A 15,900-nucleotide genomic window follows, 5' to 3' on the forward strand; every position below is an offset into this window, starting at 1 on the left:
TGCGAGTTCATCATCATCTTCGTCACTTGGGAAATTTACTACAACCAAACATTCATCTTCCGATTCACTAGATAAAGCAATTTCCCATTCTAATCCAATGAAGTCTTCATCCAAGATTTCAGGACATCTCCCTCTTTGTTCATCTCTATCAATATGACTTATCTCCCTATCATTTTGCCCTCCATCTAACCTAAACTCATCCCCAACCTCATTACTCGCTTGAACAGGATCCCTCACTTCTCCTCCTTCAGTGGTGGTCTGCTCATCCCCATCCTCATCCTCATCCTCATCCTCATCCTCACCCTCACTATAATATTCAACATATACCTTAGCTTCTTCACCGTGAAGATAATGGTAAATGATATCCTTAATACCATTATCGTCATTAAAAAATCTCAACCCATCCTTCAATTCTTTCCCAGGAACACAGTAATGTAGTTTTTGCACTTTGCATCGTAAAAAATATACCAAATCCCTCATAAAATCAATATATGATGGCTTCCAAACATTGACATAAATAGTACCTTCATTTCCACCACTATATTCCCAATCTTCAATGCCAATAACAAACTCTCCACCATAGCAAACAATGACGCCTACCTGATTTGCGTCCATGTCGATGCTGCACCCAATGGAAAAAAAGAAAAAAGAGTTATTGTCGTTTTGTTGGAAACACGTGACAGAATCGGCAACTTTACATGCATGTTCTTGTCGTTTTGTTGTCAAGGAACAAATGCGACTAACATCTCCCAAATTCAGTGCATTTACAGAAACAAAAGAAACCGAATTAAATAAACAAAGTGAGGTCCCCACCACCCATTTTTCAATTTCATCACATTCACATTCGGTCCCCAACAAAAGCAGTCCAATTAATTAAATAAACAAATTCGGTCCCACCACTGTTTCCATCTGAGTCAAGCCCCTCAGTACCCTGTTTTTCTATTCGGTCCCCACAACAGAAAGCGAACGAACGATGAAAGAATCAATTTCTCTATTCCATCCCCATAAAAGTGACATCCCCACCACTTTTCCCCCTACTTTTCCCCCTGAGCCGAGCCCTCAATTTGCCTTCCTTGCCCTAACTTGCCATTCGGAACCCTAAATTTTCGCAAAATTGATCCACGTAGAGAACATGACAAACCTGAACAATCGTGAACGACGGTGTAACTACAGCAATGGCCGAGCGACGACAGGCGAGCGACGGCGGGCGAGCGAACGGCGGTGGGTGAACGACGGTGGGTGAGCAAGCTACGGCCGGCGTCGAGAAGAACCGTATACGAACCCTATTTTACTCCCTCTGCAACGACGTTGTTTTTGCTATGGAGCAAGGCGGCGTCGTTTCTTATGTCAATCCACGATGGATGGCAAGAAACGACGTCGTTTCTTACGAAAGAAAGGACAACGGCGTCGTTTTATGCTATCCACTGTGGACAATCTTAAGCCACATCGATTTTTTTTTTAAAAAATATAAAGGCCACGTATTTATTTTGGCCGGAATTTCTCGCCGGTGGCACCAAAGTGATCGTTTTTCCTCCGATTTGGCACTTAAGTGATCTGACAGAAACTTTTGGCACCAAAGTGAGCGCCGTACACAACTTTTGGCACCATTAGTGTACTTCTCCCCAGATTCAATGTCAAAATCTTCAGTAATAGGATTATGATTCTCAGGAATATTTTCCTTGTGATTATTTTATGGCCATCTGGTATAAACTTTCCAAGGTCTTCATTTTCAAGATCTTGTTCCCACAACTTTATTGAAACCATATATACCCGATAGTTCACCTGATAAACCCATAACCATTTCTGAAGCGGATTATACTTCATGAGTGCGTTTGTTTGCCAAACATATCATCTTCTACCTGATTACTTGGAGCTTTCTTGGGTAGCCTACTAAGATATTTTAAATTGTCTGGCCTAGTTAACAGATCTACAGTACCTCTAGACTTTTTACCTTCTACTTTGTCAGGAAAGTTTATTATATCTCGCAAATTTAGGTTTGCAATACTAGCCCCTTACGCAAGCAATTAATTTTTTCCTTTATCCATTTTACCTTCTTTTACATAGGATCATGTCTTCTTTCTTTAAAATATTTGTCAGTGGTTATAAGTGATTCATTTGCATCTCTTCGCTTTTGCTTAAGACCACTACATCATGTATATACACAGCACAAAACTTATGTAGATAATTGAAGGCATCATCCATTTCCCGCTGAAAATTGCCTAGGGCATTCTGTCTGAGATCTCTCGCTGCAGCTATCTTATAGTCATTATCTTTGTTGGTTTGCTAAGCTGAAGATAGTCTGTAACAATTCACGCTATTCCTCGTTCCTGCTCTGCATGGTTAATGACCATGAAGGTTGGGCTAGAATGCGGACTAAAACCATCTCTAATAAAACCTTTCGAGAACAGATCAGGAATTTGTTTTTCAAATACCTCTACCATCTCACAGTTTTTGCTCAAATGATGGTAATTGGATCTTTTAGCTCTAATCTGGCTTTTACACCATTAAGACTCCACAGTTTGACTTACATTTTACACACACAAAGAAAGAAATTGTCGATCGTCACGAAAGTTACTTTTCAGTTTTAGCAGGAACTTATTCCATTTCGTTCCTGGCAGTTGCGTACTCCGAATTTTTCCTTGTTCTAGGCAGAACAAATTTTGATACTAGGAGGAATCATTTGGAAATGAAGATTTTTCGCATCCAAATAGCTTATGCACCCATTATTTGCCATGCTGAGCTCACACTCTAAATGCTTGTCACATGGACAGTCTCCACAAAACTCTAATTGTTTCACAGGATAAACCTCAAATTTGTGTCTTAACCAAGGATTTTGAAGAGTCACACCTGCTATAGTAATCGTGGTGCTGTCTTGCACAAAAGACCAATTTTCGTTTTGTCCCATTAAGAATGCATTACCAAGAATGACATCCTCATCTAGTGTCGGGAAAGGAAAGATCCGTCTAAAAATAAACATTGATTCCCACCTGCCATTCTCAATGCAATAGGCTTTGTTAATGGTCTCCACCATTCATCTGGCGATGCATTAGGTCTTGCACAATTAGTACAAGCTCCAGTGTCTCTAATGAATATGGATAACACCCAGGAAATTTAAACATCACAACCACGTAAGTGCTTAACCCAGCTTCCTTGATGTGCCATTTGGGAGGGTTCGATCATATCCCAAATTTTGTCCATGGCTATGGACCATTGCCCTGCTGTATTCCTAAAGCTCGGAAAACTTCATGTATGTCTTGGGATGCGGATCTTTTCTCCTTCGCAGTGCATTACCATTACAACATTGTTCTCTCTTGACTATGCATCCTCTTCTTCATTTACAGGCATATTAATTTGTCTGTATCCTATGATCCTTCTTCAAAAGTTCTTAAGTTTACAGATCTTTGAAATGCAACCTCTTCCCGATTGACTTGTTGTACTGTATCCTGTGCTATAGTAAGAGGTTCAAAAGTCCTTAATTTCCTTGCGAAGAGGGTGTAGACAGTGTTCCAAACATAAGGTTATTTTTGCTCCCCTCTATTGGACCTGAGACGCACTAATCTCCCTAGATGCTCCAATAGGTTCTAACATAGTTGAACTCCTAGGCCGTGTAATTCTAGGGAAAAGTGTTAAAAAAAGTCCTAAACCTTTTTCATTTGTGCCAATTTGGTCCTAAACTTTTTTTTACTAAGTGCCAATTCAATCCTTTTCCGGCGAATTGTAGCTGGATTTTGTTGACTAGGTCATTTGATGTGGCACAATCAGCGCTAACGTAGACAATTTTTAATAATATTTTAATATTTTAATATTTTTGAATTTTTATTTTTCTTTTTTTCTTTTTCGTTCTCCTCCTCCTTCCTCTAGCTGTCGCCTTGCCGGCGACGGTCAAGCCTCGCTATCCTGGTGTGAGGCCACCCTCACGGCTTGGGTGACAAGGCTTGCCCTCGCTAGATTGAGCGAGGTTTGAGCCTGACGCTCGATGAGGCTCGATCTCACCAGCCCGACGTGAGGCCAACTCAAGGCTGCCTGGGCCGCGAGGGTGGCCTTGCGTTGGGCTGGTGAGGGTGGCCTTGCCGCCCATCGCGAGGCTGCCCTCGCCGACCGTCACCTCTGGATGGTTGCCGAGGTCCGGCGACCGGCGAGAGGAAGGAGGAGGAGAAGGAAAAAAAGAAAAAGAAAAAATTCAAAAATATTAAAATATTATTAAAAATTGTCAACATCGATCCGATCAAGCCACATTAGCCAGTGGGCACCCAATCAGCAAAATCCGGCCACAATTAGTTGAAAAGGACTGAATTGGCACCTAGTAAAAATGTTTAGGATTAAATTGGCACTATAAAAAAAGGTTTAGGATTAAATTGACACTAATGTAAAAGGTTTAGGACTTTTTTAACACTTGTCCCTGTAATTCTAAGGGATTAATTTTTTACCTGCAAAATTATCTATAATCGTGTGAACTTCTTCAAACAAATTTGCTATATAATTTCCTTCCTCTAGGATTTGTGGTATTTATGAATCTATAAATCATTCAGAGTGATACACCAAACATATGACCTGCGGGTTCATCCTATCCATGTTTAAATAATTAATCCTCAATGTTCATGAATTCCCCAAACAAATATCATCTAGAGCCATCAAATAATTTGGATGGGCTTGGAAGCAGACTAGCCCATGTGCTAGCTTGGCTAGTATTCCTGATATCAATTAATCTCTAAAACCCGCACATCTTTGGTCCAATACAGTTGCATCACAAAATTGGTGACAGGAAAATGAAATAACGGGACTTATCCTATTCTGATCAACCCTATATATGTATATAACGACATGTGCCTCTTGTTCTTTCTCTTGTCTCTCTAATTTTTTTGGAGATTTAGCATAGGTAAGGGTGTCAAAAACCAAACCGCCGAACCGAAAACTTCGGTTTTTTCGGTTCGATTCTCATTAAAAACCAAATTTTTTTTTATTGGTTTAGCTTTATCGGTTAACTGAACCAAACCAAACCAACAAACCGATAAGAGCTTCTTTCTTGGAAATGAAAAATATATACAACAAAAAAAAAAAAAAAAAACAAATGCAAAAACCAAAAATTGAAAGTTGGAAACCAAAAACCGAAAAACCGAACCAAAATTTTGGTTCAGTTTGTATTTGGATCGGGTCTCATTCAGTTCGGCTCAGAAGTTTTTCCTAACGGTTCGGTTTGGTTCAGTTTGGTTCAGTTTTTCAAAAAAAATCGAACTGAACCGAACCGTTGACACTCCTAAGCATAGGTACATCTAAGGTTTGAAGTTTCCTATACGACACCTATGCCATTGACGTCGATTGTGAGAAATCTATGGCCTATTTAAAGTTAAATCTTAATAATCAGTAAACAGCACTAACATCTACTTCGAGCTATTTCTGCTCCAAAGTTGATCCCGACAGATAATCTTATCGGAAAGTTTCTTCTAATACCTAAGATGTTGACTTTAAGGGCACTATATCATCACATGCATTCGTTGCTGATAACTGTTCACTACACTATGTTGAATGTTCTTCGTCAGTCTCATATTCTGAGAAAACTTCATAGAGACATTAAACCTCAAAGTCTAAATTTTCTAGTTCCTACTCATCTATAGGTTTATAAGCAGGTTCATCATGAAGAGTGACATCTTCGATAAATACTACACAAATATTATCTTTTTGTTGATATATTTATTGACAATCATGAGGCTTGTGGGCTTTCAATCCACAAAATCGGACAAAAGTTACAACTCCTTAACAGGGTTTACCCTGAGGACAACGAGGTTAGAACCTCTGTGTTTCCTTTTAAAGGCCTCAATTCTTTGTAAGTCTGGATGACTTTTCAGATTTATAAGGCCTTAGTTTTCCCCTGGAACACTCTTTTCATATCAAATTTACTTTCTTCTTTTCGATCCCTTAGGAAAGTGTATTGCACTTTTGGCTTCTCGATGGATGTTACAGCCATTTCTACCCAGCACATATTCAATGTGAGAGCAAAAGCTCTTGTGTAAATAAGGAAACTATTTAGTTGCTTCCTTCGTTTAGGGTCAGTACTCACTCTCCTCATCGTATACTTTTTGCTTGGATTCACCCACCCGGACCTTCTACTACCTGTTTTTTCTCAAAGGAGCAAGTCGTAAGCCTTCTTTGTGACCTCTGGCCATGGCTCCGGAAGTCTGTCAAGGAAAGTCTTTCAGATTGTGGAAATTCACAGCGTCAAAATAGCACATATCAAAAGTCTATAATTTCATTAGAGCATTTAAAGGCTACTCTCTCTACTATTTCCATAGAAAGCAATAAACCACAGAATTCCCTATGCAAGACATCTGTTACGATGGCTTATAGTCCCTTTACAATAAGCTCTTGTCTAGTTTATATCCTCCTGCATTTGTCATCATAGCAATGGCTGTGACCCATTTATCTATCCTTTCAAACACATGTTTTCCGCTATCAAGATTAAGAAGAGCACCAAGAACTAATAACAGGCCTTAATGGCCTTAATGGATTATTCATTAAACAAACTATGGTTTGTTCTATGTGGATAATCGGGCTTATATAAAGTCCATTTCGCTGTTAAAAGCTCAATAAATATTCCATCATCAATAGTATTGGAGATTCTTCAGCCAACCCTAAAGATTGCCGAAGATGTTGGGCTAACTTACTAGTATCATTACCATTAAGGTTAGCTGCTCTTTTTACGGGACCTAAAATGAATGGCGTTACCTTTCCTTGCTACATTTTTTGGACCTGAAGGACTTGATTTAAATCTCGTGCCTTAGGCTTCTTTTAAATAGTCTCTGTTTCCATTACATCATGCCTTTCATTGACCAATAAAAATACCTCTCTTGCAAGAGCATTTCTCCCTTGTATCTACATAGTCGTTTACATTGTGTAAGCCATTATACATAGGAGAAGATAAATCTGGTATTCTATCAACCTGTTTTGTTTATTAGAAATGTTTATTTAATTTTCTTAGAAAGAATGAAAAGCTAGGATTTTTTTCTTTAAAGAAAATACAGGCCTAATGGCATTTTTGTAAATACTTGAAGCAATAAAGTGCAAAAATGTAATAATATGACAGATTTCTAGTGGAACCAACAGTAGGCCGTGTTTGTCCAAACAGCCAAAGACGGCTCTTTATTTTTCCACTTTTAGAAGTGAGCCTACAATTGTATCAAAGGATAAAGTACTTGATTTTATTACGAATTAACCTTATTAGAAATGCTAATTTAGACTTCACGTCGGCTATTTTTATCACAGATATTGCTTCGCAAAGGAATATACCAGATAAATGGGTTGGCATTTGGACAATTAAAGAAAGACAAGACAATTTCAATGAACTTTGTAAAGAGATGAAAACAATGCCTATCAATGATTTAATATATCCAATAATTAACTTGAATTATTGATAAACGCAAAACATATTAACATACAACATTTAAAATAACATGAAGAATATTGTTTTAGGTCTGCTTAGACTCAGGTGAGATGCTAATTGAACGTATTTGGACATTCACCTCCATATATATTGCAGACTAACTTCTCATTTGGCTATTCTCTTTGAATACTTATTCCTTTCTTTGGATTACTCTAAAAGCACTTTCTATGAATTTACCCTTTTTAGATATGAAGCGGGGCTTATACAAGGTATTGTACGGATCATCTCAACTCAACTAGATCGAACGCCATTAAATGTAGCCAAGTATCCGGTTGGGATAGATTCCCGAGTACAAGAGCTTCAAACAATCCTAAATCTACAGTCCAAGGATGATATTCTTATGGTAGGATTATGGGGACAAGGAGGCATAGGCAAGACAACCCTTGCTAAAGCCATTTATAATGCTATTTTTAGAGAGTTTCAAGGTTCTAGTTTCTTGGACTGTGTTAGTGAAAATTTCAAAAGTTTCACTGATTTGGTTCATTTGCAGAAAAAATTGCTATCACAGGTACTGCGAAAAGAATTAATAGTCTTTAGTGTTGATGAAGGAAGTCAATTGATTCAAGATAGACTTTCCAATAAGAAAGTTCTCATTATTCTTGATGGTGTGGATGATGAACACCAGTTAAATGCTTTAGCTGGAGATGGCAAGTGGTTCGGTAAAGGAAGTAGGATAATTATCACAACAAGAAACAAGCATTTGCTAACTTCTCATGGAGTATATTCGGATAAGTTGTATGAAGTTACTACTCTCAAATGTGGTGAAGCTCTTGAACTTTTTAGAAAGCATGCTTTTCTAAGAAGTCAAAAAATAGAAATAAGGAGCAATCTTGTTGATAGTGTTTTACATTATGCCAAAGGCCTTCCTTTGGCACTTGAGGTGTTGGGTTCTTTCTTGTGCGGTAAAGGAGAACATCATTGGGAAAGTACCTTGGAAAAACTAGCCAAAAGTCCTCCCAAAAAAATCAACGATGTGCTAAAGGTAAGTTATGATGGATTGGAGGACGATGTAAAGGAGATTTTTCTCGACATTGCCTGTTTCTTCAAAGGACAGAAGACAAAGCACATTAAGGAAGTTCTTGATAGTTGTGATTTTGACACGACTTTTGGGGTTAACATTCTCATTGAGCGCTCCCTGATTAGTGAAGAGGACGAGACCTTACAAATGCATGACTTGATAAAATTGATGGGTATGGAAATTGTTAAAAAAGAATGTTGTGATGATGCTGGCAAACGCAGTAGGTTATGGCTTTATGATGATGTTCTTGATGTTCTATCAAGAGATGCGGTAAGACTTTTACTGTATAAGAATTCAAATTCTATTCTTATCATTGACTTTGTACTATAGTTACAAAGTAACCTAAGTGTATTTGAATAAATATACAAGGAACAGATGCAATAAAAGCCATAGTTTTGAAGCTACCAAAGTTTGAAGAGACATACATTTGTCCTAATGCTTTCACAAACATGAGAACGTTGAGGTTGCTCATCCTGCATAACGTAGGTAATTCTTTCCAAGGTCCCGTCCGTCTCCCTAGTCAATTAAGGTGCTTGGAATTGCATAATTGTGCCTTGATTCCAGAATTTGGCTATGGTCGAAAGAGATTAGTTAGACTTGATATGCCGAATTGCAAGATCAAGGAACTGCCGAAATGTAAGGTGCGCATTCCTTTTTTCATGACTTATTCCTGTATGTGTTAAATCAAATGATGTTTGTTATTTTCCTAGGAAAACATCTACAATTACTATACTCCTTATACATATGAGATCATCAAATGTAGGCTAGCAATCTAGTACATAGAACCAATGTGGCTAAAATCTTCTGTTTGTAAATAGTCTACCTTATAACTAACAACTTGATCATACTTGAAATACATTTATAACAAAGATTTCATTTTTTATTCTTGTACTTAAACTGCTTTCCTAATCACGTTCATGTGGCTTTAATTTTTCTAACCGAGTCATTTTATTTACACAAATTGTTTAATCAAGTTTCATTAGCATCAAATTTGGTCAAATTCAATTGACGTTGTCGTCAGGGATGTCGGAGTATGATGTGAATTGAATATTGTCCATATGGTCATCCTTTGTAAATAGTGAACGGTGGTAGCTGCCACAACCTGCTTCTTCTTCTTTTTTTGGTGTCAAAGTCATAACCTGTTTGACTAGCTTCTATCGAAGCTAATGTTATGACCTATGTAGCACCGATATGGACACACGACACGGCACGACACGCCGACACGTCATTTATAAAAAATAGAGAATTTCGACACGTTCCGACACGTTATATATTAATATATTTTTATATATAAATACATAAATAAATAATAATAGAAATAGCCTAGAATTAATTTACACGAAAAATATTAAATAATATAATTCATTATTTTAATTTGTTACAATAATACACAAAATTTAGAGGAAAAAACATTGTTTAAAGAAAAATGCTGAAATGATAACTTAAAATTTATTTATTTATCATATATAGCATTTTTAGTACTTCTTTCATAGTAAAATACTTAAAAAAATAAAACAATTCTAAAAAAAAAAAAAACTGAAAAGAAAAATATTGACCCCTTGCGTGTATATTTATAGCAATTTTATTACTTCTTTTATTACTTTTTTTGTGTATATTTATATTTTGACCCCTCAAGTATTAGAAATTTTTAAAATTGACCCTGTGTGTATCAGAATCGCGTGTCGGAATTTTGGACTCGCGTGTCGGAGCGTGTCAGAGAGAGTTGACCACGTGTCGGATTTTTTAACACTCGTTGACCGCGTGTCGGGACGTGTCGGAGCGTGTCGGACACGTGTCGGAGTGTCGGACATAACACGAAGGCCTCCGGAGAGTGTCCGTACTACATAGGTTATGATTGCTAACGTATGTGCGATATTTAATCTACGTTATATTGTGGAATCAGTCTAATGACCACATCAGCTAGGTTTGGCTAGATTTGGTGTTGACACCTAAATTTTGGTGACCCATTTAGACATTTAAAATTAGGGGTTAATTTTATCCCTGAAAAAATAAAATCACATGGCATATAGTTTATGAACATTTTTGTTTATTTTATTGGACCGACGGCGAGTGCAAAATTTTTCACATATTCCGTTCAGATTCTTCACACATTTATGCAATATACACCAAATGATGTATTTTCGAACAAAAGGGAAAATTTTGGATAGAATATGTGAAAAATACAAAAGGGAATATTGCACAAGGTGGATATATTTCAATGATATATTTAGGGGTATCATGCGCGAACAAAAAAGGAAAAAATATATACCGTAGAGATACATTTTTAGACCTATATAATACCACGCGTGCAATTTGTTTGGGGAGGGCCACACATATCAATCCACACGGCCATACAAAGGGAGCTTCTCTAGGGTTCGTCGAGGAAAGAAACACAAAAAGAGTCTAAAAAAGGGAAAGGAGAGATTGGACGTGAGAAAGGGGGGCACAAGAGAAAAAGTGCGCAGAGGAAAAGAGAGAAGGGACGTGCAGCAGAGGGGAAAAGAGAAAAAGAAAAAAGAAAAAGAAATAACTGAAAAGACTTCTACTGTTCATCTTCTCCGAGGGTTTTGCTGCACTGCCGGTCCCTGCATCGCTGGTCTTCGGTCTGCACCACCTCCGCTGCGTCTCCTGCCGGACCGAAACCTGCCGGCCACCACCGAGCCTCCCGAGCTCCCCTGCTGAACCGCCTCCACGAGCAGCACCGCCACTCCGCCTTTTCCTGCTCCGCCCGAGCCCGAGTCGACGCCGAGCCGCCCCTGCCGAGCCGTTCCATCCTCTGCTGCAGCGCCTCCGGCTCCCTCGCTGCGACCCAGCACCGACGACCGCCGTGCACGACTTCCTCCCGCGACGCCGCTCGGAGCCGAACCCCCTGCACAGCACTTGCTGTTCGCAATTGGCAGTGGACCCGCGAGTCCCCCACGCCGGTCTCCGCCGTTCCTCTTGTTGCCGGAGCTCTTCCGCCACCGGTTTGGCCTCGCCGGAACCCTAGCCGACGAGCTCTCCCTCGCCGGAACCCTTCGCCGGAGTCCCAAACCGGTGGTCAAGATTTTCTTTTATTAAAAAAAGAAAAAAATCGAATTAGGTAGATTTGCTTTATTTTATTAGGCCGGATTATTTTATCTTATTTTATTTTTATATCTTGGTTTCTTTGTTTATTTCTCTATGCATAATTGAAAATCTCAATATATCACCCGATTCGCAACCGCGCCAGGATTTTTTATTTCATCTATAAGGCTTTAGATGAAATAATTAATTAAGCGGGAATAAAATTGATATTTTGATCTTTAAGGCTTAAGATCAAATTATCGATTTTACTAGCAAAATATTATCCCTTGATCTGAGCGATATGTGATGTCCTTTTTGGGGTAATTTTGAATGGATTTGATCGTTTTTATTTATGTTGAGATATGTTTGAGATAGAATACCACATGTTTAGGGTTATTTGCATATTTAGGCAAAGCATTCTATTTATCATGAATTTCGGAAATAAAAAATTGGGTTAGATTAGATGCATGTTAGGATATTACTTGTTTTAGGGCTTACATGTTTAGAATAGGAATTTTATTTCAAATTTAAGAAAAAAAAATCCAAATTCAAATAAATCAATTTAGGTTGCTAGATTTTAATTGCATGTTTAATTATTTGGCAATTATTAATTTTAAAAAAAAGGGAAAAAAGGAAAAACACACAAAAAAAAAGTCATTATGCATATGTCATGTAAATTAATGCATCTTTTGCACGTCATTGCATATTAGAATAAATTACATGCTTATTTAGAATAAAAACCATGTGCACGTCATATAGAATTTTAGGTTCATACAATGCACGTCATTTAGTGGTTTTTATTAGGTCCATTTAATTAGAAATTGTCAGTCATTAGATTAATTTAGATTGCATATTTAAATGTTGCATTTCCTTAGTTTCGAATCTCATAGAAAATACAAAGAATTATTTAGAATAAATCATCTCATGCTTTGGATAGACTACATGCTTAGTTATGTTGCCATATCATATCATTTCATGTTAAATTAGTGGCATGCATTGCATATTGCATAATTTTCATTAAATAAGTGAAAACAAAAAAGAGAAATTGCGTGTTAATTAGAAACCATATCCAAGGTTGTTGATGTGAATTTTGAATTAACATTGCAGATGCTTTCGTTGCTACGAGGTAAGTCCTGCATTTTCTATTTGCTTTCTTGGGTATTAAATTGATGGTTTGCGCACCTGCATGAACACCTCACATGTTAGGGAATAGATTTAAAATCAATCCAAATTGCTTGCCAAACATTTTTCAAAATAAAAAGAAAGGTACCGAAAGGGCGTTAGAGAATTCTAGCGTAACCAAGTCCCCGTACCCATAGTCTCTGGTTCGTAGGAGTAAAATAATTCTCCCGTTATTTTACTTGGGTTTCTAATCGACCCACCAAAAGTAGATTAGTGGCGACTCCTAATTGAAAATCAATTGCATGTTAAGAATTTGAACCTAAGTCGCGAATTGGTATGGGCTTGGAAGAGCCCGAGTTAAGTCTAGGCTTAATAATCCATTAGCCAAACCCTAGGTGGTTCACACCCCCGAAAAAATTGGTCGCGACATTTGGTACGGGAGAGTTTTGATTGGAAAATTTATGTAAGTAAAAGGAATTGACTAGAAAAAGTAAAAGTAAAAGTGCTTGATTAAATAGGTAGTGAAAGTGCAGGAATGAAAAGTAGAAGATTTCTTTCACAGTATTGCCCGTTTCTCTTTTGGGGCTTTATGCCATTTCATATGGAAAAAAAGGAATTCTATCATCTTTCAAGGTGATTCTTTGGCAATTCCGGCCATGAAGAATCACTTGATCAAGGTTGTGAAGGATAAGGCTCTTTTATTCTCTAATGTCCCGCCTACTCCAAGAAACAAGCGACTCCAGAGAAGTTGGGGGTTCGATCCGTCCATCTTCAGCTCGGCGTCCTCTTCCTAGCTCTCCTCCATCTCTTCAATCTTTGGAGGGGTGCCTGATGGTCATTAGTCTGTTTTTTAATTGTAGTTCAGCCGAGTAGTTGCTGCTTTGTTTCCTGCTCTCTGTATCTTTTTGTTTCGGCACCCTCACACTCTCCCTGCCCCACAGCTAAAGTGTGAGTTACGGTGCCGAATTCTTGTTCATTTCTCCAAAGTTTAATATATATTCTTACCTTTTACCAAAAAAAAAAAAAGTAGAAGTTTTCCGTACATATACCAAAAAAAAAAAAAAAAAAACAACAGTGAGCTCAAACCATCATGACTTTGAGCTGAAAATTGAAACAAATACTTCTTCGTATGCAATTTAATGTTTGAACCTAGAATGTGCTTAAGCTATACGAGAAGACTTTTTATTTGATTCGTAGGCTTTTGATATATGTAATAGTCCCAATATCTTTAAAGGCTCCTCCCATGAGAGAATTGAGAAGCCACGTACTCATTACCCTATGGATGGTAATAGATAAATCTAATTTACTTGTTAAGTTTCAACTGGTGTACAAGATAAAATATTATAATGTCAAAATAAGATTTAACTAATTCATAGAGAATTAACAATTTTATCAATGTGACTGAGCTTGACTATGGCTTTGATTTCATGCTAAACCCAAAAGGTTGTTATCCATCTCGTGTTCGAAAATTACAAAAAATAAAAATGCTTTATTCATAATTAAGTACAAAAAAGAACCTGCAGAGAAAAGTCATCATTCAGTTTTGATTACTTACTCCCAATTCTTAAGAAGTAGTAGCATCGCTATGTGCCGTAGATTTCTAGAGTTTCGTGCGTAAAAAACTCAACACTGTTTGATGCTAGTAATTTCTTAAGAGCATAGGTAAATTTCAAAATCATCGATAACTAAATTTTGATCAGCAACTTATTTGGCGGGTAATTAGTAAATTACCGATAGTTTTATAGCATAATCAAGAAATATTTAGTCTATTAACGTGCTAGAAGTTACCAAAAGTTTTGTGAAAGTACCGACAATTATTTGATTATTTTCAATTAGCAAATATTTTTGTAAATAATCAATATTACTTGCGTAGCTTCCAATGTATTAAAGTTACTAATTTTAAAGAAAATTGCCAACCTGTAATTGAGTCTATATATCAACTATTATTTGACTTTATAAATATTACCGATTGGTTCAAGACCTTACCAGTATTTAACTGCTAAAATTAGCATCATATTAAAGTTACTAACTCTTATAGCAAGTTACCAATATTAATTTGAGTGATTTACCAACTCTTCATAAGTTAAGTTACCATTTTGTTTTAGTTATTAACTCTTACTTGATTAAGTTACTAACGTTTATCTAATTGTTTAGAAATCACTTATTTAAAAAAAATTACCAATATTTATTTGTCAATGTTTTCGTCATGTTAAAATTACAAACTCTTACAAAAAAAAAAAAATTGCCGATGTTTATTTGAGTCCATTTACTAATTTTTAATTGATTGTCTTAAACGTGCTAGAAAAGCTCCCCAAATAAATGTGGGCATATTAACCAAATAGTTGATACTTTGAAACTATCAAATAAAAGTTGGTAAGTGACTCAAATAAGAGTGTGTAAATTAAATTTCGCAAATAAATGATAGTAAATTAGTGTAATGGTGTTAGCCAATTTCAAAAGAATTTGTAATTCTGTAAGAATAACAACGTTAATATGTTAGTAAGCTCTCAAAAATAAATAAACTATTAAAATAGTGGATGGTTATGAAATAGACACTGGTGACTAACACAAATAAGAGTTGATAATCTTGGGTATTAGTAGCTTTGCTAGTTGGTAAGTTGCCACAAACGTTGTTATATTATTGAAACTTTCAAAACAATCAAATATACGTCATTAAATAACTCAAATATCAGTTGGCAGTTTCATATAAGAAATTATAATTAGCTATGCAAATAAATATTGGTAAATTACTCGTTTAGTTGGTAATTTTGGAAGCCGTTTGAAATTTAGTATAAGAGTTACTAACTTTAATACTTTGGTAATTGCAACAAATAAATGTCTATGAAATATAGGAACGACTTTAACTCCAAAAACAAGTGGACTCATCTAACATTTGGTAATTTTCTAAAAGAGATTGTAACTTAAACAAGTTGGTAAGCTGGCAAATAAACATTGATAGATTATTAAAGGTAGCAACTAAAATAAAAATCGGTAATTTCCTATAAGAGTTAATAAAAAAACTTTAACCAATTAATGATGGTAACTTAACTTGTGAAAAGTTGGTAAACCACCAAAATCAAAGTTGATAGTTTCCTATTTGAGTTAATAACTTTAACAAGTTAACAACTTTAAAAATAAATGTTGGTAATTGTTAGAGTAATTGAAAATTTTAATTTAAAGTACAAGAATGCATTCACGAGCAAATCTCTATTCTCCATGTCTAATTGTTACACATATTTTGGTAATAAATGATATCACTTTATATTCTATTGCATAATTC

The 15,900-nt window shown here is 36.4% G+C and overlaps 1 protein-coding gene across 1 annotated transcript in view; it reads left to right on the forward strand.

The window, feature by feature from the left end:
• Positions 1 to 15,900, forward strand: part of LOC104416669 (TMV resistance protein N-like) — a 32,828-nt gene that overhangs the window by 12,272 nt on the left and 4,656 nt on the right. Inside the window, exons 3-4 of the mRNA XM_039300031.1 lie at positions 7,622 to 8,723; positions 8,822 to 9,094. Of these exons, the coding sequence (XP_039155965.1) occupies positions 7,622 to 8,723; positions 8,822 to 9,094 (1,375 nt within the window). The remainder of the gene's footprint in view (positions 1 to 7,621; positions 8,724 to 8,821; positions 9,095 to 15,900) is intronic.

This window comes from Eucalyptus grandis, chromosome 8, assembly GCF_016545825.1.
Source record: "Eucalyptus grandis isolate ANBG69807.140 chromosome 8, ASM1654582v1, whole genome shotgun sequence".
In the NCBI taxonomy this organism is placed as follows: Eukaryota; Viridiplantae; Streptophyta; class Magnoliopsida; order Myrtales; family Myrtaceae; genus Eucalyptus; species Eucalyptus grandis.